At 39.2% G+C, this 23,101-nt stretch overlaps 1 protein-coding gene across 5 annotated transcripts in view; it reads right to left on the minus strand.

Annotated features, from left to right (window-relative positions):
• Positions 1-19,880, minus strand: part of OtopLa (proton channel otopetrin-like a) — a 29,870-nt gene extending 9,990 nt beyond the window's left edge. Inside the window, exons 1-3 of one of the 5 annotated variants that reach the window (XM_089081309.1) lie at positions 19,221-19,880; positions 10,282-10,526; positions 9,778-9,920 (exon numbers count right to left, since the gene is read on the minus strand). In XM_089081309.1, coding sequence (XP_088937435.1) covers positions 9,778-9,920; positions 10,282-10,491 — 353 coding nt within the window. In that variant the 5' untranslated portion in view covers positions 10,492-10,526; positions 19,221-19,880. Of the gene's footprint in view, positions 1-3,827; positions 4,056-4,824; positions 4,962-4,983; positions 5,490-9,777; positions 9,921-10,281; positions 10,527-12,889; positions 13,127-15,122; positions 15,738-19,220 lie in introns of those variants that run through there. The other 4 variants (XM_089081310.1, XM_089081311.1, XM_089081312.1 and 1 more) reach the window with 4 other exon arrangements.
• Between the last annotated feature and the right edge of the window lie 3,221 nt (positions 19,881-23,101).

The raw sequence follows: 23,101 nt of genomic DNA on the forward strand, positions 1-23,101 counted from the left end.
AATAACAAGCACGTTTTAGTTATAGTGATTAAATATTTAATCATTTTTAGGATTTAACTTTAATAAATTAGAAGAGATATTTGAGTGAAATTTATAAAAAATATTTTGATGTAAAATTTAAAAGTATTCATATTTAAAACATGTAAATATCTCTATATTCATCATAAATCATGTATAAATCATGTTAAATTCTAAAACAAAACTTTATTAACAATTTTGTTGAGGAAAAGACAATTATTCCAAGTTAAAAAATTTTATCCATGGAGAAACAAAAACCTGGAGAAATTTTTTAATATGTTTTATATGCGTCATTCATTTATCAACGCAACGTTTTGCAAGTAAGCGTGTTAATTACAGCGCGTGAATTTAGTTCTATGCTATTAATTAGTCGAGGAATCGTGTAACTAACCCGCTCCTAATTGGATTGATCGGGCAGACTTCGCGGCTATTGTTCGCCACAATTGGGATGGTAGGCAGAACGCCTCAATGACAACGGATCAATTTCTTGGTTTGAGTATCGCTCAATGTCTCGGCCTACTTGCTTCATTACGCGAATTCTCGATATCGAGTCGCCTAATTACACCATTCTCGTACATTCGGAAAATCATTACATTAATCAGATAATTATATTTTTTTCAAAGCAATACGAAAAAGACATCATTTCTTTACATCTCACGTCTCAGATTTGACCATAGATTTTGTACGATTGGGGGGACAAGTTAGCAAAGCAATCCGTTCCGCGAAACTAAGAATGGCAACAACATTGGAGAAAAGTGTCTCTTTTTTGCTATAAAAGAGGCGGTATTGCAGTCAGCCTTTTTCCAGCTGCGAACAAGGAGCGAACGAGAAAACAACGGCGCGGACGTGGAACGGTCCAGACTGGCTGGTCGATATCTCGAAGTACCTACTTTCGGTGCCGGTGCTCCTCCCTATTTTCTTCGCCCTCTTATGGGTTTAACCTCGCCTCAATCCCTTTCAAGGCTCCATCCTTTCTCAAATCCTTTCAAGCATTTCGCGGCACTCCGTCCGAGAGTCAAGCGTATTTGAATGGAGCTCGTTAGAAATCGCGCTTGTTTAAACCGCTTGTCGAGCACCAACACTCTTGGACACTACGTTGTATGTCGTATGTACGATATTACAGAATTACGTGTTACAGAGTTACATAAACATTAAGGAAGCTGTGTAGGGAAGTGACATTTTCAATCGATAAATCCTTATCTTCGTCCCACAAAAGGCTGCGTCTCTTTAGACGTCCATTTACAGCCTATTTATTTTTCCTGCCAACGAGAGAAGTCGACCGTGGTTCGTTTTATGATTGGCGATAACAGGGTTTGCATCGATTCTTTCTGATTACCCTACTCGACCGATTGACTTCTTCTCGCATCGAGAAATCAGCAGGACTTTTATGGCGATCGCCAAATGAATTTCCCAGCCTTCGCGAGTTATGTTTTTTTTTTTTTTTTCTTTTATTAAATTATATACTCTGTTACGCGTGCGCACATGAGCCGTTCGAGCACTTTCGCACTTTACCACGAATTTCGTAAAACCGCCGTTGCGGCGCGGCACAATTTTCGGAAAACTATTACGAATCTCGACTACATCTCGATATAAATTACGCGCCTTCGCGAATCTCGCGACGCGAAATGGAAATTTCAATTTCCGAGTTAATTAAATTTAGAATGTATCGCGCTCGCGCGAGAGATTTGTGGCGGCACTGTTTTGCGGCGGGTGCCGACGCGTAGACTGCCGGCTTGCATCGGCTTGAGACCGCGTTAATGCAATTGCGACTGCGGCTGTGTAATCCGAGATCCACCTATTGCTTCGCGTCGCGAAATGCATGTATGGCTACACTTGTCATCAAATCAATATTAGTCAATTGAAAAGTAGCGCGCGAACTGTCCGATTTATGTCCGCGGCGCTTTTTGTATCGACGCCTTCGTGAAACCTTTCGCGTTACAAAAACACACACAGGCGTAAAACGAGACACAGGCATACTTCTCTTCTTAGCTCAGAGTAGCTTATAGAAATTTAAAACAATTGCGAGAAAACACAATGCAAGAAAATAAAAAGTGCAATGTTGTTTCTAATGAAATTACGTCTTTTGTCTGAAACGGCAAATCTGCAATTTGTCGAAATTATTTCATGACGGTAAATTGAATTTTTTTTGTCTGTTTTGACAGCTGTATGTTTTAATCGTTAAACAATTCTCCGAAGAACAATTAATTATCATTCATTGCTCGAGTGCATGTATTATGCACGTCGTGTATATATATATATATATATATATATATATATATATATATATATATATATGACATGAGCATCACGTAGCTGCACGGGTTAACGAACTACGTCGTAAATAGACATGCAAACCAAACTAGACTATCTCGTTTCCATTTCGGGCCCTCAAACTATTTTCTCGCAGGCCGGATGTTCTTTAGAAATACGAAGGTAAGAACGCTTTCTATCCTTCTATTAAGATAATTAATTCAGGCAAATCTAATACAAATTGCTAAATTGAATATCCGAAAATTAGATAATGTTTATGTTTCATAATGAAATTCATAAATTCTGTTTTTAACGTTTTAATACTTAAACAGGATTGATAAAACGATTTATGTAAAATTATTTTATTCTGCATCGACAATCGTATATTTGTATAGTTTCTTACCATATGTATATTTTATAGTTGATGTTCACATCCTTCATTTTACTATCCATTTTTATTTGTTTATTTTGCAATTATTTACAACAGTTCACTGTCTTTCACTTCGGGAATGAATATTTTCGTGTAGACAGACATATTTCTCGATATTTCTCCATTCATGAAGTTACGAAGCATTTTTACGCTTTTGTGTGTAATGTGAGTAACCAAAAATTAATATTGTACCACGAAACAATATTTATTCTCGAGAATTGAAGATATTGTGTTTAAACGTCTATTAGAAATAATGAGAAATATTAATTTCTTTTTGCAAATACCGATAACAATTACAGACTATATAGAGTAATAAAGAATTTCATATTGTTTAATTAGTTACTACGTCATACTACATTTCATACTATGGATGTCAACATGTTGTTGTAAAGCGTGAAGAAAAATTTGAGTTTACTTCGAGTTTACACTTGAATTAATTGACTTTTTATTATGCTTTAGCTGATTAGAATCAGTGCCTCGTGCGTACCGTAAATCACGGCACGCCATAAGCTTATAAATTCACAAGCACGTGATTAACATGTCGTTAAATAATTATGCTCCATTAGTATGCGCACTACAACCAGACTAACTGACGTTTATACTTGATCTAGATTTCATTGTTGCATTGAAAAAACATCCGGCGTTTTTAATAATGCCTCAGCAACAATTTTTTGAAATTGAAATTAGCGTGCTGTAACGCATAAAAAGCGTAACAGCATGCTATTAGTACAGTTCATTGTTTCTGAGATTGTTTTACTCGAGAAAGAAGAATGTTGCTACAAAGAATGTTGTTCCGGTCCATATATTTTATTATTAACTCATAAATATTTATATTAATGAATATATCAATCAATATATGTATTAACATATTAAAATAAAAATATATATATATATATATATATATATATATTTTTTTTTTCTTCTTATACGAAGCGATATCTGAAAGCGATTTAGTGATGTCATTTTTTTTTTCGCGGAATATTAAAAGAAACGGATTGCGAGCAAAAATTTGTTTTTTCTATGGTAGATATTAGCGCTGTATTCATAACAAAATTTTTTAAATAAAAATATGCGATAATTCTGAAATAAATATCGTTTTATTTGTTGATTTCTACAGCGTGCGCCTTACTTTTTCGCCGGAGTAGATCGCACGTTCTTCAGCTCCATTTCTTTGTTCGCGGCGTTGTTCTTCTCGGCATTGTCCTGTGCATTCGGCGGCGAGTTTTGCGGATTGAGGGGCCTGGTGACCGGAAGTGTTGCCGTGTTGTCGCCGCCGGCGGCCGCCTCTACCTCTACGGTAGCGACCTTACAGTCGCCACCGCCCACCATTGTGGATTTCGTCTTGTCTCACGAGCTCCTGACGATCGTCAAAAGATACTCAACGATCTCGTAACAAATCGATCTAGTACCCCCCCCCCGCGAGCTCAAGTGCCCCCTACGTGGTGGTCGTGTTTCGGAAGCGCTGGTACCTGTGCGGCCATTTTGGTGCACGCCTCGAGTTCAATTACAAAGCGCAGTATTAATTATCACGAATTAACGACGACAAGTAACGGTCGATTAAATCTTTAGCCGCTTACATCTCATTTCCACCGGAAGCGCCTGCGCCTTTGATTTCTTTATCGTTAAAGCTGAGGCGCAGAAATAGAGCGCATACCCTTTCTCACAACGTATCGGAGATACTGCGTATGACATAACATGACCGCTAATAGAACGTTAGAACGTAGTATGTACGGACGTGAAGTACGACTTATTCGAGATTATGTATATTTTATTATGTTTATTTTACTTATCCGAAAATGTTACATATTCATTTTTGACGACGAATCTCCGCGTAACATTGTCCTGATTCTTTTCCACTCCACGAAAACGGGAAAGGGGGCTCTGCATTTCAGCTCGCAGAATCGTCGGCAAACTCGCTCGTACAGAGTCGAATCACGGAGGGACAGGAAGTTGAGATTTACGGGGAGGACGCGCGAACGGTACCAAGAGGCAGCTGAACGAAGAAGAGAGTTAAACAGAGTAAAAAGCAAGGGAGATAGAGAGAAAGAGGGACAGAGAGGAAAGAGAAAGAAAGAAGCAGAGACAGATCCCTAATATCTAATACGTAGGGCTCTGATCTCGCGTACTTGGTCGAGTGAGCTGGAAAATTCCGTGCACACACGAGCGCGGCTGAACCTCCCGGGGTCCTGGGGCACTGTACGCTCCGCTGACCGACAACGACCACCACTTTGTTGAGCGTCGCGACGCACCCGCGACGACAGATGACGTGAGAGAGAGAGACTCACCTGCCAGAGGCGGTTGGCTGAAGGCCCTCGCGGTGACTGCGCCCCGGCTTTGGCGGAAAAGGGTGTGAAGCGTGGACACGGAGAAGGGACGGAGGGCGAATTGGGATCCCCGGAGAGTGAAAGAGGGAGAGACAGGGGACAGACGGACGGATGCGGCAACGGCGGCGCCGGCGGAGGGTGGACCCGTTTCAAGGGAGACAACGGAGCCCCGGGTTCCTCTACTCGCGCGCGCCGAGCCGAGCGAGATGTGGCAGAGAGGCAGGAGATGAGGGCTAATTCGAGTGGCCGCCGAAGAGCGAACGGGACCGCGCTGCAATCAGTCGGGCCGTGTTATCGGAGCGCCACGAGAATGGGGGTAGAATCACGATCGCCGCCCCCAGCATCCCGGAGACTGAGGCTGGCCGGGAGGTCTCTTCCCGGGCAACGGCAGCTTCTCGCACAAGCGCAATGCGAACGCGAGAGCTTTTGGTCTATATAGAGACGCGGGGGTGCTTTTCTCTCTCTCCTCTCTATATTTCTCTCTAACTATCTCTCTCCCCCCCCTCTCTCTCTCTCTTTCTCTCTCTCTCTCTCTCTCTTTCTCTCTCTCTCTCTCTCTCTCTCTCTCTCTCTCTCTCTCTTCGCTATTTCTCTTCCCCTGCTCTTCTCTTCGAGGGGGAGATGATGTTCCCCGTCCTCTTCGTATCAACTTATACGTTCTTCGACGCCCTACGTTTTCCGCCTCGACTGGAGTCCTGCATCCTTGTAGATTTTTCCTCCGTGTCGTCGACCACTTCTTCAAATCCCTCTTTACAGATGTAAACGCGTCCTGGACGCGGCAAGTCGCAATGAAGAATTTGTGGCTGTTCGATACACCATCCCGGAACCGTTTTTGCAAAGAGAAAAACTTCTTTTTTTCTTCTTTCTTTCACTAGGATAAGGAAATTTGTCGAAGATCGCGATTTTCATTCAATATATTTTTTTTCCAAAATATCAGTAAATCGTGTTACTATGCTCTGCTTATTATTCCTTGTAAAAATGAGAATATGTTAATTGTTTAATTTTCTTGTAAAAATGAGAGTATATTTTCATTTCTTTGATTACTATAATGGACTAATTTCATTTGCATAGATAAACCGACGCAACATTGCCGTTCTAAACTTCGTCTTCAATTCTCCTTTATGATTTTTTTCTTTGCTCGGAAATGCCTCGGAATATTATCTTTCTCTGAGAAAATTCTTCCTAAACCTATACACCATTTCTTTATATTTTTCTCAAGAAGTGCTTCAGAGATTATGTTAGTGTCTTAAAAAATTCTTTCTGATTCATGAATCTTTCATATCGCTCGATTGCTTCCTCTCATAAATATTTAAATCTGAACACAGGTCTATATTTAATATTTCGTAGAAATATCTAAATTAATTTTTTAAAAGCTATCGCTGATCATTCGGGGATGCATAAAATAGATATTTTCTTGTCGTCTAGTATTGAAGCTTATTGAGCATCTTGTGATTTCTGTCGATTGGAGCTACAGGGAGGAGTTCTCTTTATCCCGGCGAGTCTGCTGTCGTGCTATGAATTTTTTCGCAGACAGTCCCGTCGTCTCTTTCCCGATTCATCTTCATCGAACGAGTCCCTCGTTCGAGAGTCCTCAATGGCATCTCATTATTTGCGCGTAAAATGGACGTCAAATTTTTAACGCATTTCAATTCAAGCGCAATCGGGAATTATTCGTAGAATTTTTCCGTTAATGGAAATATACTCTAATATTAAAATTCGTTTGTAGAATCTGCTCACGAACAAAAAGAATATGTATCCGAAATTAACTAAACGTAGTATTTTTATGGGGGAGAGATGATTTCTCAAGGCGTAACAAATTAGTCGTCGAGACTTCTTTTTTATTCAGACTACAGGCAAGGGTGTTACACGAAGGCCGGGTGTGTCAAATACATGGTGTTTGAGCTCCATTAAGGCGTATGCATTTGAAAGTGAGGCTGTTAGCCGCCGCTAGAGAATTCCGCCCTGGGTGAAAGGACGAATTTTTGCGAAAAGTCGAGGGGATTTCAAGCGCGTATTCGGTTCAGCTCCGCCACGAAGCGGGAAGATGTCGGGGGGTGGTGATGGGCGGCCGGCGCGAGATAGTTCAATGTGGGGGAAGGTGGTGGTGGCTACAGCCAGGGGGAGTAGTGACGAGGGGGTGGGGAGGTAAAATGCTCCGTGGTTCTGCGACCCACTGACCCGCTCGATAACGCTTCCACCGGGGGTCACTGACCTTCCTCACGCGCGAGAATTCGCGTCGGTACGATCCTCACGGCGCTGCCGCGTATCTCGGCCCGAGTCAAAGATCATCTCGTCGCGCGAGGAGCTTCTTGATCACGTGCGTGTTTTTGTGGCATGTCAACGATCCACCGCCGATCGATCGACGAACGATGACGGCGAGCGGAAGTGCGCAAGCCAGCGAAGACGGGGCCGGCCGATTGTCAATCTGGAATGCCGGAATTGCCTTTTCGATTGGCTGATCGGAAACCGGAGGATTTGGCAGAATTTGCCCCGTGTATACAGGCCGTGGGTATGAGAAACCATGGTGATTGGAAAAAAAGCGTTGCTCGACGGAGGAACGGAATCGCCGACTTTTGGCGATGCAACAACAAATAAATATGGCTGCGAATATCGCGACGAATCTCGTAGGTGTAGATATACGTAATTCGTACGTATTTCGTTTGCGACGTATTTTACGTCGTAATACCTCGATCGGATTACTGATTTTCATCGATGATCTTTATCAAGATTTCGTATGCTTAATTTTAAATTACATTCTGCGTGCTGATATGTCTAGCAAAGGTTTAAAGGTGCATGTCGTGACACGTTTCCTCAATATTCGGTGGCGCATGTGCAACATTATTTAGGAACTAAATGACGATGTCTGGCAGTGGTCCATTTTCTCATCTCCTGGCCCCATGATGTCGCAACTTTTTGTATCTCATGATATATATATTAAAAAAGTAGCGAACAACGCAATCACAAGGCGCTTGGTAATTTATATTAATAAATCTCATTTCATCAGTCATTTAATCACGGTTTAAATTAAACAGAAGCAACAAGGTACCTTCTTTACCTTTTTCTTTCCATCTTAAGGTATAAAGATTAAATCTTTTCTTTTGTATTAACTTTTAATACGTGTATCTTCAAGTTTCACATTTATTTCATTATTTATTACTCTTTCCAGTTTTTTTACTGTAACTCTTTTATGGGTGCATTAGTAAAGATGGCGAGAAGGTATAAAAGAGTTAAGCGCGGAATTAAGAATCGCGTGGTAACCTGGATTTATGCAATTGAATCAGGCGCAACAGCTCGTTCGTAGTATTTTTCTGCGTGCTATAATATCGCATTTCAAGGATTGCGACAGGCGAGACACTCACGCACAGCAGTATTGATTTCGAGACCCGCTAGCAGTGCTGCCACGATTCCGCGTCTCTAGAACTAAACTCTAAATGAGATATCGCAAAAAACGATGATAAGCCGAAATTTATCTTAAAACGGAAAATGAATTTTTGTGTCTGAAAAAGGAAAGAACGTGCGTAATATCGATAGTCATAGTCTATGAAATTGATCTTTCCAATTCTTTCATAATCTTATATTAATAATTTAGCTCTCGTGTACTGAAAGAAAATTTTAAAACACGTACATTCTGATTTTTTTATATGACAAAATGGAATTTGTGATTTTCTTGTATTTCTTCTCGTTTTCATTTAAAATTCATAAGCTATATTCACATTCCAGATGAATTTTACATCTAGTGAGTTTTACTCTAAATTATTTTTCATATGTCCGTTAAATAATAATTATTGATTACATTTATCTATGTATCGTTGCTGGAAAGAGCTCTGAGAATGATGTTCCTCTTTAAAAAACGAATATTGATGCACCATTGAATTTGACTGGTCGTAAATTGCTGCGTCAGCTACTAGCGTATTGTAACACATTCGATGATCTCTATTATGAAATCGTTTAAGATGACAAGAAAATATTATTGTGGCATCTGGTAAGTAATTTGCAAAAAATCGTTTGTTCGGTTAATTAAGTAACTACTTACTACTTCTACAATGAATATGTGAAATTACATTTAAGATATTCGTGAAGAGATTTAGATTTGCGTTTTATTTTAGCTTCATTTTATTTCTTGATTATCAAAATATTTAAAATAATTATTAAGCAATTAATGAGAGAGACGTCTATCTAATTATATAATGAATCGATATATCCCTGCTAAATATATAAGCTTGAAATACACAAATATATCGGCTCTATTATAAGCCACTTGCTTGCTAAAACACCGAGCTAAAGAACGAGCTCGGCGTCTGCAAGTATCGGAGATCGTAAAATGTGTAACCGCCTTGAAGTTAGTATCTCGAAGGCTATTTTAAGTTGCTCGAAGGCTTCCAGAGACGCTTTAATGATAAGCAATGTACTTGAGACACGATATCGGGGTTCCACGTGGTGTGATGATTTTCGGGTTAAATGAGTGATGCCGGATGCTTATGTTCTAATTGATAAAATTCGCAACGGATCTCATCTTGTATATGTGTATATCAAATATTTTTGAGAGAACATTATATTCCCTCATATTATCAGCTAACTATATCGTAATTATCTGCTAATTGAATTGAAACATATAAAATCATTTTAAAGAAAATATTTAAAAATATTTTGAAAATGACACTTTCAAAGTATTATTTCTCGAGAGCGCACTAACTGTTTACACAAGTATATCTCACAGAGCTTTTTGCAAATTTGTATTTGCTAGAATGTACTTACTTTGCATTCTTTGGCAGCATGCCAGTAGCTGGACCGGAATACGTGGGAGTGAGGCAGAGGGGTGGGTTATTCGCATTCTGTGGAACTAGGGGTTGCCTTGCATGCGCTGGCGACGTGTGCGACCCATAGCCATCGGAGTTCAGCTGAAATCACCATAATAACAATAAAACATTTTCAATAAAACTTCCGCTGGAATTATTACTTTGAAATTATATGGAACACAATCTACACTTTTCATGCCGTTACAATTTAATTTTATCTTATCACATACGAAACGTCCGAAAACCATCAGACTGATTTTTCTCTCTGGATTTTTTGGATCAAAATCTGTTTTAATGTCGATATCTTATATTTATTAAGAATAACAAATAATTTCTATTTATAAAGGACAAAAACAAGTCCTAAATATTGACTGGATAAGCTCCGGACAAACAAACGTGTGATTCATAGGACATTCCGTATTGATAGGCGCAATCTGTTGTTAGTTGACGTTTAATTACTCACCTTGACGACGGTACCGATTAAAGAATCAGGCGGCATTTCCGGAGGTTCGGGTATCACACCTGGATTCGTGTGTGCTGGATAATCGTTGTGTAGATTAGCCTCCTTAACAGGAGTACCACCGTCGAGTCGTTCCATGTCCAGGCTGTCGGTTGGTGTTGGCTGGGAGAGCAAACGCTCTTTCATCTCATGTAAGTATGGACACCGTTGCATCTCTTCAGACTCTTCTTTTTTGTCTCTCTGACGATCTGAAAAGGGATGAGACTAGAATCAGAAATACGCGCGAGAGCTGTCTATCAAATATATCACGTAAACTCAAAATATGCGATTGCATTTTATAAAATTTTACAAAGATTAATTGAACTTTCATTTCATTACAAAAATTTCATTACATAAACTATGTTTATCATTATTATATTTCTTACTGCCAATCTCATAGAAACTCTTATAAAAATTCCGAATTTTGAATTTTAATTCCGAACGTATAAATTTTGAATAAAATTCATGAGTGGCATTTTATTGACCGTATCAATTTTGAACAAACATGATTTAATAAAAACACGCGTAGTGTCAGAATGGCAGCTACATTTATACGAGTAGAATTGGAACTTTGTTTCGTTGGATTTTTCGTTGGACGTTTATTTGATTTTATTGAAGCGTACGTGCGATCCTTTGAATCCTTAGCTTTCAACTAACGGAAGAAACTTTTGCGAACTGTTCTGATTTACGAATCAGCTTTGAAAAGTAAAAGAGGATAGGAGAGAAGGTCGTGAATTATTACAACTTTTAACTTCTCGAAACAAACGGTAAATTTCTTTCAAATTGTTCAAATTTAGAATTTATTTTTAAAAACTTAGTAAAAACATCATAAACATGTTATCATTGTTATTTCTGTTTGCGTATTCTAAATTACTCCGATGTAGATAAATGATGTAATTTTATCTAGTGGACAGTGTGATACGAATGAAATGTGAAACTTGTGGTATACATTATACCGATCGTTATAGATCACACGAGCTTTTTAAAGGCAATGAGTGACATTTGTCCTTTAATCAAAAAGTTCATCATATTTATACCTGTGGTATTATCATTATCGAGTCTTGATATTTTTCTCTCATTAAAATAAACACACACGTTTACATATAGAATATGCTATTTCTACGCAAAAGCTTAAAATGTCTCAAGTCGGCACATTAGCTCTCATTATAGGTCTATCTCCACCAAAACATTTCACGAGACTTACTTAAAGCTACGGTACCCATGGTGTACACTTAATACGCGCGTTTGGTACTCAAAGAGGAGGGATCCCTCAAGAGAGAACTCGCTCTCGCGTGAAAATTACGATGAAAATCCGATGAAATCCGATGGAAAAGAATCGCGAGGCAGGCAAGAGCCGACAACGATAGTGCAAACGCGATTGGATCGGTACTGTCTCAGAAGGAAGCCCCATAGCCGTTAACTCGCTCTTGGCTCTCTCCTCATAGTAGAGATCGCCAAACATGGAGCTGCGATTGGCGCGCTAGCGCGTTCGTCTGGTCACGTGCATACACGTTTCCACGTGGATGCTCTCTGAGGAACTCGACAAGCGAGATGAGAAAACGAACAGGCATCACGAAGAGATATATTCGGAGAGACGTCACGTCCGACACACGTCTGATCGTGAATCATTTTTTAAAATCCTACGGGGAACGAGTGGTCCGCGCAGTCATTTGGGATTAGCGAACCCACGAACTCGAGCTCATCACATACACATACCACGGACACATATACATTCACACGTTTTTATGAGCGAGAGTGTGATAATTATTTCAGAAAAAAGTGAAGCAAGATAGTTTAGTTAATTTAAAGATAATTTAATTTAAAAAATAATAGAAAGGATAAAAGTGGGAATAAGAATAAGATGTATATGTGTATACGTGTTTTATTTAGATAAAAGCTGAAGCTTATTTTTATTTATATCCCTTAATTAAAAGTTCTCTTAATTAAAAAAAATAAAGGAAATTGTCAAAATGAACAATAATATTAATACAAAAATACTCGTTAATACATTTAAGACAAAATCTGATGTATTTAATTGTTTATCTGTGCAATTTTTTTATATTCTTAATTCAAAAGTAATTTATTTAAAAATAATTCATTGCCAAAAATAATTTATTTAATTTTTGCAAAATAATCCTTTATGCGGAATTGTGTCACCTTTGATATTGAACTGTTCGAATTATTAATTCGTTGAGTCTTTAATTTGAATTAATCTGTTTAGACAGTACTGAAATATGAAGGAAATATATAACTTTGTTGCGGTGCAGCACTGGAAGGGCGGTGGGAGTTTGGGAACGGTTACTGACCTATCTCATGGTTACAGTCTATCTCTGTGAGGACAAGATAAACTGCGCAAAATAGCATTATAGTGATGTAGGGTTGCGATGTTTTACGACGCGAGTCATATGAGGGAGAAAATTTCACTTTATCGGATAATGGAAAATTAAATATACCAACCATATTTATCTATATAAAGGAAAAATGTTTAATACTTTTCCCATAATGTATACCCAATGGAATTTATATAGATAATATCAAATATTAATATTTGTCATAATCATCAATATTTTACCTCATGTCGCGTTTGAATAATCGTGTGACCAAACATCGATAATTAGCATCCATCAGTTACACAAGCCGGATTCTTACGTTACGTCTGATCCAAGTGAATTTGTAGAATTTGTGCAACTGACGATACGAGACACATTCAAGGATCGAGAAACTCCCGCGATAACTGACCTAACCGAACGCGTATTCAGGTGACGTTGCGACGTCGCAATGTGTACTGCAAGCTTATTCCGTCGTGCAAGCTCTTTCTCCTTCTCTCTCTTCCTACTTTCATCCATTGCGGCGACCTGTGTATGCACACAGATATATATGCACACACACACACACACACACACACACACACACACACACGCGCGCGCGCGCGCGCGCGCGCATTTAGAAATCTGCGCCTCGCCTCGAGAACGGCAGTTTTAATTACGATCCATTCGCGACACAGCCCCATCTTTGTCCTTCTTTCGTCGTGCCCCTCTCTCTCTCTCTCTCTCTCTCTCTCTCTCTCTCTCTCCCTCCTACGTATCTCTCTTCTCTTTTCGCGCGTACACGTGAAGAGACGTATGCACGTGCACGTCGACGAGCGCGAAATTATTTCTGTCTTCCGTTCTTCCGCCTCGCCACGATGAAGTTTCCAGGCGACGTTCGACGTGAGAACGACGACCGATTTTGATCTCATACTGTCAGCGAGCGACGAGCTACATCATTGTTGAACAATCGTTTTTGAAACACGAGCGATAATAGAGATTCGAGAATGCCTCGAGGACAACCTTCTCAGATCGCTGAACTTACGGTCCAGTGCTAGGATGCTAGGATAATTTCGAAGTGTCTGCACATTTAGAAAGCGGGATTCGTTCAATTGTTAAAATGATCATTACATTGCTGATCCAAATTATCACTTTTATTTTTAACATATTAATTGATATATAAGTTTTGAATCAATATATTAAAGGATGAATTTCAAAGAGGAGTACGCGCTTTTTTCCAGAATGCGTCCGCCTTTTGATTTGACCAATTCCAGTCACTCGCGCAATTCACTTCACCGTGATTTAATAGAATTACTCTATTTGAATTTTTTCAAACGCTGACGTCGCGTCGCTCGTAGTTGTAATTGACTGAAATCAGACTAGGTAGAAGTCTTTCTATTGACACGGTATGATGGAGAAAGACTTTCCAATCGATCGATCGCCGGGACATGCGAGAATAAAGAACTGTCCTTTCAAAATGTTTTCAACCTTGGGAATATTTTCAAAAGAATTTGCATTATAATTATATATAATATAATTTTACACGATATAATATAAGTGTAAAATTTTGCATAAAGATACGACAGTATCGCATTATTATTCACATTTCGCATGCCACTGCATAACTCGGGACAATAATCGCTTTATTTCTGTATCCATGTTCGATAGGATCTAGATTATGTAGAAGTTTCTGCAGAAGGTTGAATCTAAAGAGAACGACCTGTATTTCATACAAAGGAAGCACCGAAGAATATCCGGAGTTCGGAAATAAGGTTCCGAGCTTGAAAGCCTCCTGATATCAAGACGTCGAGCTGATACGTAGCGTCGAACCTGATCTTTGAGCTTTGTAACGAAGTAATAAGTTCCAAAGTCTAAGTTCCTGCCGGCTAATTACTTTATTTCCGCGCCTCGGCGGCGAGGACGGTCGTTAGTAGATTCCAATTCACTTTAAGGCCCTTTCACTTCATCAGGAGTTAAACAAAATCACTCGGTAGCTTTAACTTTCAACTGCTCGTGGGCGCACTTGATTCGAATTGAAAGTATTTCGCAAGCGTATCGCGTGCACAAATTACGTCACATATCGATCAGACTCGATGAAAGTTCACGGGAACGACAACGTAACCGAAAGCAAGAAATATTATCAAGTTTAAAAAATAAAAAATTATCACAAACTGATCAATATAGATATTTGGATTTGCACGTTTTTTCAACAATTGAATATGAAAATGTATCGAATGTATTAATATGTACATTAATGGTTATTTTCGTAGTGGAATACGAGATACGTGATGGAAACGATTAATATATTATGGAATATATTGACAAGCCTGATGAGTGCCTCAACTTTCAAACGGCCAAATATAATTCACTGAATTATCAATATATTTCGATCGAAGAACTTGATAGTCACGGTCGCTTTTTATTATCAGTTAACTATTAATATTACAACCATTATTCTACGTCGTAGTATATAGAAGAAATTGCAAAAATAATTTTTACGTTATTTAAAGATCGACGCTCGTGGATTAATCGAATTATAGCGGGGATAAGGGGCGGTCATCGATATTATAATTGAGCATTGTTGTGACGGCGTATGTGTATCATCCCAACACAATATCACAATTACTCCGATCGGTCCCAGCTGACAAAGTGGCTCACTACGTCGGCAAAAAAATTCCGACGGCGCGTTCGAACGGGGGCGATGTCGAAGCACGCGACGGAAGCTCGCGGCGAGCTCACACGCGGGGTAGCTCGCGATGGCGGAAACTCACTCGCGGCGGCCGCGCGACTCGCGCGGGGTGAGAGACAATCGTGTCGCACACATGTAGAAAGGTCGCGGGGGCGAGGTTACTGCTTTCGCGTCAGGGTGAACCCCGCGCGCGCGAGCGAGGGCGGGCGTCACAACAAACGGAAGCCGGAAGTGGCCGCGGATCGATTTGCAGCCGGTCGTGGACCTCGAAAAAGCCGGCAGCTCGTCGAGGCGCTGCCACGGCGCGGCGCGGCACGGCACGGCACCACACGAAACACAGCCAGACTGCGTGGCGACCACCTGTGAGCTTCGTATCGGCGCCGGCGTCGCGACGCCCACGTAGGTACTATCCATCGACCGGTCCCGTTATACGCCGCTCCCCGCCGTGAGAATCCGCGTTCCCGTTGGTTGAGTTGGTCAATGACGCTCGTTCTTTGATACCGTCGGTAATTTCCCAACTTGCTACAGAAGCGTTGTCCATCCACCGGAGACGATTGGAGCGAGACTCTTTCTCGTTTCTTTATTTATTTTTTTTTTTTTTTTTTTTTTTTTTTTTTTTTTTTTTAGATAAAACCTCTCTGGCTTCCAATTATAGGATCATAGGATCGTCTTTCGATCGTATTGAAATACGAAACGATTTTCCATGTGATATTCCTGCACGTCATTAAAATTTATCCGTAAACGCGTTGCGTCGAGAAGAGACTCGGCTGGAATATTGGAATAAAATAGAGAGATGTTCCCTTTTATGCACGAAGATACATACGGACAAAGCGTTTCCGCACAGCGCGATTCTATAAAGATCGACATTACCTCGATTGCAGTTGCGCTACATAGTAATCGCTGTAATTAAGGTAATTACACATTGCCTTTCCGCCTCTGACTTTACTATCTCGGAAATATTGCTGTGCGGTCTTCCTTTCAACTCGCGAGAAATTTATTACAATATTTTTCAATCACACACGATTCTTTATAAATTTATTTAAAATCTGAATATTTTATTATTTTCAAACATCTAGAAAGCCAAACTAAGATAAAAGAAACATTTTTCTTGTTACATTTATTTAACAAAAAGTTACAGAATTCCGTAAAATTAGAGAACACATTTTATGTCCTAACAACATTTCAACTAAAAAACTTGTGCCCTTAATTAAGAAACCAAACTTTTAATATTTTATAGAGAATATCACAACTAAAACAATAAAAAAAGCTCATAAAAACATATTTGCTTACCTCCATTGTAAATTACGTATCTTGAAAAGAAAGCAAAATTTTCCAAAAATCCACAATGTATTCACAAAGTGAATCAAAAAGTGATTAACTGGCTGAAACACAAGTTAATCACTAATAATAATACGCGTAATATTCTACATATAAAAAAAGTTAAATGAAATATTTCTTCGCCAATATTAAATGATAGATTTGTACGTGGCTGATAATTCGCAATTATCAGCCAGTTTTGATTCAAGCAAAACGCGTTTCTTTTTATTAATCGTCACACACGATTTCTCGAAAGTAAATGTAATATTGTTTCGTCGAACGAGATATTTGTTTGTAATAATACGGAATAAAGCCGCACTCACGTCGCGCTTCGCGTCTCCCGCGCGAATAATCGTGGCTCTATGATGGTCGCATGATATCCCGTCGGGATCCTTTCTCTTTCCGAATCGTGGATCGGTGGTGGATACTCTTGGGGATCGAGGCGAGTAACTTGATAATGTATGCGAAAACGCTTCGTGCCAAGCCTATTTCTGCTCTCGATGCTAAATTTAGACGGTTTGACTTTAATTCGCGTATGGGAGCGCGAATCAGTTTTCAAAATATCTCGCGCCATATTTGGCCAATTTTATTCTTTTATTTATAATTTTTCTTGTGGCTTTGGCACAAAATGTCTTTTCGTCGCGATATTCCGTCGTCTTGTCCATTGGACTCCTTTGAAGTCTAACACACCAATCTTCTTCTGTCTAGCATATCAAAAATGAAGACAGATAGGGCGGTAACGTATACAGAGTTTTCCTCGAGTTCTATACATACTTCGTCACTCATTGCAACTTCAAAGAAGTTCCACAACTAATAATAAACATGTTCTTGACTTTTCATCTATCATGACCTTTCACTCCGAGAATATTTTTAAAAGAAATATATATATATATATATATATATATATATATATATATATTTATATTTAAATATACATATTTAAATTTTGGTGATATTTAAAGTTATATTTTTAAGAAATATATTTAAAAATGTACTTATATTTAAATACATTTCTTCGACGACAAGATATCTGATTTTTTTAATCAAAAAGTTTTCTTTGAGTATTTACTTTCTCTTGTTATTCGCGCGTTGGAAATCGTGATATTTAATCATATTTTAAAAAGTATGCCTCGATGGTGGCGTGACTCAAATAAAGACAATGGTAAAGATGAGTAAATTTATATTCGACGAGGTCGAGTCTTCCCTTTTTTTTTTTTTTTTTTTTTTTTTCAGTCATGAAATCACAACTCAATGCTACAGCCTGGTGAACGTAGTACACGTATACATATATATCGTGTATGGTATTCGGACCCAAACGATCCTCTCGTTTTTACTCACCGGTCCTTGACTCGATTTTTGGGTCGTTGCAATATAAATACAGGCTGGTCGATAAGTTCAAGGTTCGCGGCACGGTCGAACCAAAGCCTCCGCGCATTTGTCAGCTCGTTAACCGCTCCCCTTTCACATATAGCTTGAAACGCGCCACGCACGTTTTTCTCGTTTACGCAAGATTAATTGGCGCGGTCGAGCGCAAGAACCATTTTTCAAAAATGTACGCCATGATGAAAAGTTTATAATTTAGGTGGAAATTTGGAGAGAGGGGCCAAACGCGATAAATTTCAAAAAGTTGTAAAGATTAATGTGACTAGAATATATCAGATTATACATATGTGTGTATTAATTATGTAATTTTTGAAGTAATTTAATTTATATTTTTATATTATTTATGTGTGTTTTCATACTCATCTATGTTTATATTTTATAGCTTCGCGTTTTACTTTTGCGATTGTATATATCGTATTATCGTGTATTGCGACGAGCTTGAAACCTCTAGGCTATATTGCGAATGCATTTTCCATCCCGTAAGAACCTATTTCATGCGTTTGCTACACGCAACCAACTTAAAAATCGATAGCTGGCGTGGAATTGTTTTGCTAGAAAGTCATTGACCGAGAAAGAACTAGCGCAGAAAGTAACATTGTGCTTTTGATCAAAAGCCATACTATATATCCCATGACTGGCAATGATCATAAAGACACATAAAAGTTGCAAAAGTGTAACACATAAACGGTTTTATTTAATTAATCGCTAGAATTTTAGTTTACAATGTTTATGTAATTCAATTTATGTCGTTTCCATAGTTTGCATAGTAATTAAAATTGTATTAAAATTGTATTAAAATTATATTAAAGATTTAGGTACGTCCGTTTATTATTTTTCCAGATCTAACGCGCGCGAAGAAATTTATTTATTGACGCGTTTGTATTTCTTCGACAATCAAGCGATGATTCGTAATCAGTATTCTGATTCAGCAACTCAACATAATTTTTATTATGTATTTGCTATCTCAATTTTGTCATTATCATTTATATATTTCACACATATTCGGCATTAGGATTATTATCAAATTAAGCTCTGCACAGCGAATAAATTAGCAAAGCTTTCCGGAAATCGGAACACACGTGACACAAGCGTTCACTGATCGTAGCGCGCGCAACACGTAATTCTCGGAACAAGACCATCCGATACAAAGACCCGAGAGAGAACACTGTAAAATACTCATGAAAATCCCACATGGCAGGCATACTCACGCGTCCATTAAATGAAGATGCAGCTCCGCGCCATGGGCAAGTCCCTGACCTTCCGAAGTCGTCCTGAAGGCAGGACGATCTCTCGTTGAAGAAAGCTCCCCTTCAAAGATACTCTTAGATCTCTGCTCCGATTTGAAGTAATTTTCGTCGGAAGAAACAACGTGGCGTCGTTCGAGGCAACGTGCTGGTCGGCGCTGGGAGGATGTAAACAAGGAGACCCCGAGCTTGCGCCCTGTCCGGAAGCCGCTGCCGCTCTTTCCGTCCTTTCCGGCGCGGAACGACTTCTTCGTCTTCTCACCCTCTCTTCCTTCTCCACGTCCTCCTTTTTCTCACGTTGCCCTCTCGTATTGCGTGGTGGTCCTCCGTGGTATCCGTATTCGCGTGTGCGTGTACGGATCCCCGGCGAGTTTGTGCCGGCCGGCTGATCCGCCTCACTCTCAGTACGTCTGCGACGCTGCGCGGCCGCCTATGGCGGTGTAATGGCGACGCTCAGTTGGTTATGGGGGTCGCCGCGCGCGCGAAGCCACCCCCATGCAATGTGGAAAGGCGATCAATACCCGCGATTCCCGCTTTTCCACCCCGTGGACGTTCGTTCGCTCTGTCCCCCTTCGACAGGCGTGCTGTTGCGCCTATATTGATGTCGGCGGCGCTCGTAAGGGTAGCAAGCGATGACGATGGTGTTCGCCGCTGGCGTCGAAACTGCCTCGCTTCACCGTGGACGTGCAGGGACGAAGGTTTCAGGGTTATTACAGGTGGAATGGTAGGGTTAACGCGAGCGCGTCGGGGAAATAAACCATGCGCGGTTCTTTGTTCTTCTTTTTTCCGATCATCAAGCTTCACGGCGTGCTCGTAGAAGCACGAAACGAGCCGGAAATAGCTGACCAAAAATTTAAGATTTTACAATCAAAATTTTATTTTTTAATTACATTTTTTATTTTTTAAAATTGGCACAAGTAATATATAATTTCTTCGTGGGAGTAACATGATAAAAAAAAACGTCATTAAAATATATTCCATTAAAGTATATTACATACGAATTGCTTTCGACATTATTTATTCTTATATTCAAATTTCTAAATATTTTAGTTATCCGAGTTGACGAACCCAAGCCAATTTGAAAGCAGTCTGACGGGTCTATTGATTTTATACATTATGACTTAAACGGTTCCATGTAACGATGGCTACGGGTTTGTATCACTGGGTTTAACTAAAATGCACCCTCTTTCGAGTGCCCGGAACACCGGCAACACCGATGAGGGGTGGATTCAGCCCGTAATTACGAATACTTCCCCCATGAGCCATCACCGAGCTCTGCTCGGTGGATGATCTAAATGAAATCGCGATGCTTTACAACACATAAATGAGGATGCTGTTACTTTTTTGAACTGCGGTTTTCGCGTGCCACTTATTCGCTTTTACTCTGCGGTCGCCTCATCGAGAAGATCGCAGTGATGTTATAACGAGGTTAATTTACAAGCGAAAGTAGGATAAACTTTTTACACGATATCTACCTCATAGAATCGACTGACGAGCTATTTTTATTGTTACAGAGCATTATAATCAAAATCCGGCGTTCATTAAATCGCTGTAATCTCGTTCTATTATATCAATTCTGTCCTCTGTCAAAAGGGAAATTTAGACGTTAAATCGAATTGACACGTGGAAAACAATTGATGATAAACAAGAAATATTCTGTGCAATCACGACACGTCTCTCGAGTTTATCACTTCCTTATTTAAGCGACGTTATCGATCAGCAGCGAGGAACCTTTATCTTTTATTCCTAACTGCGATTCCTCTTCTTCCATCGCGAATTGGCTAAATAACAACAAATGTACGCAACAAGTGCCAATGCGCTTCTATGCATTATTGAATGCATTTAGATTTTATCTTATCTTCGGTAAGAAACAATCGGATTCTTTCTCGAAGGAGATCAACGCGGATCGTGAACAACGCCTTCGGAAACTGAGAGTCCGGGAAATACACCTACGCAAAGATAGCAACAACCTGCAACTGGCGAACATTAGGCATTAAATCGAAAGGGTCGTGCCGTTCGCACGCTCTCTTATGCAACACGATCCTCTCACACGCCGCAATAAAAAAACGCGTGCCCCATTCGTTGTATACGTCTGCACGTACATCACATTCTCGCAGACTCGACTTCACGTTATCCATGAGAGCCACGAGATTGATGTGCTAGCAAAAATATTGCTCGTATCGTTTTTTTCACAAGTCCCGAAAAATTGCACAAACAATTGTAAATCTATGAAGTGCTCACATTGTATTTTTACAAGTTCTGAAAAGTTGCACAAGTAATTGTAAATATATAAAATACTCGTATTATGTTTTCACAAGTCCCGAAAAATTGCACAAGTAATTGTAAATCTATGAAGTGCTCACATTGTATTTTTACAAGTTCTGAAAAATTGCACAAGTAATTGTAAATATATAAAGTGCACACATTGTATTTTTACAAGTCTCGAAAAATTGCACAAATAATTATAAATATATGAAGTGTTTGCGTGCATTGTATTATAAATATATTAAAGTAATTATAAATATATTAAACAATTTCATTGTATGTTTAAAAATTGTTTGCATTGTATGTTCATAAAAAATTGCACAAGTACCACAAGTACATGAAGTGCTTGTAGATAATGACTAATCTCTTCTGATTTCATCAAATTGAAACAGACGCAGTCTAAAATTAAAGCGACGAGTTGAGTCTTCAAGTAATCAGAGAAAAGAGTTTAGTACTGAAGTTGAAGACGATAACGAGAATTTAAAGGCATTTAATGAAAACGATAATACATTGTATATTTAGAATCAGTTTCAAGAGTATCGGCAATCAAAAATTAGTGAAACAGTAATTGGCATTAAGTAATTTTTGTATTCATGTGAATTACATGAAATATTTTAGTCGATCAAGATTGCTTGATAGCGAAGTAATTAAGAGCACATACTCCACTTATCAATTTAGCTAATTACGTCTTAAGAGCACTCAGGGGAGCGTTTCTGTTACGTCAACGGCATGTTCAATATAATACATTCGCAGTTATCTTTCCACGTGTACGTGTATTTTCAAATATTAAAACATAAAATTTTACTTAACTCAACAGCATTCATCACATCACAATAAATTATATTCATTTAGCTAACACACACATGTGCTTCAGACAATGCTTTATTATTAATATTATAATTAATACTAACAGTTTATTAATTTTATAAGTAATACGTGGTCATATCTGTAAATTAATAAAACAAGAGAGCACTATATAGCATGTTCCTAATACATGTAATATTTAATTCGTTTGACCTGCCAGAGTTTAAGTAAGATTAGAATAAGAATTTAAATAAGATCATAAATCAGAAATAGAATTAGAAGTGTGTGAAAGACATTGGAATTACGAGCAATGGCATGATACAACAAAGTTGAAATTGTTATATGCAATCGCGGTTTGGTCATTAGAAACAGGTTTGGCGATTGAATGAGGATTTCTAGAGGTTTAATTCGCGCGAGATGGATTGATATCGGGAAGAGAAAGTCGTGGTTCAACTTCATTTCCATTAGATTCAATTTGAGGGTCGGTCACCGGATGACCTTGGACCCGAGGAAGGCCTACCTCAACGTCGAGAGATCACGAACGTGCTCGCCGGAATCGACTCCGGAATCGCGGCTATTTGGGTCTCAACTCGGCCACGATATTCTCCGCCATTTGAATTATTCGCTGTCGTCGTTGCATTGTTACTGGCTGCCTATCGCAGCACGAAGCGAACTATCGCTATGTAGAAAGTCTGATTTCAGTCTCGATTTGCCTATGATTACAATCACTATTTCCATCATCAATTTAATACAAATGCGACTCGTCATAACTAGGT

Source organism: Pogonomyrmex barbatus, unplaced genomic scaffold (assembly GCF_055798465.1).
Source record: "Pogonomyrmex barbatus isolate J1 unplaced genomic scaffold, ASM5579846v1 scaffold4, whole genome shotgun sequence".
Taxonomy (NCBI): domain Eukaryota; kingdom Metazoa; phylum Arthropoda; class Insecta; order Hymenoptera; family Formicidae; genus Pogonomyrmex; species Pogonomyrmex barbatus.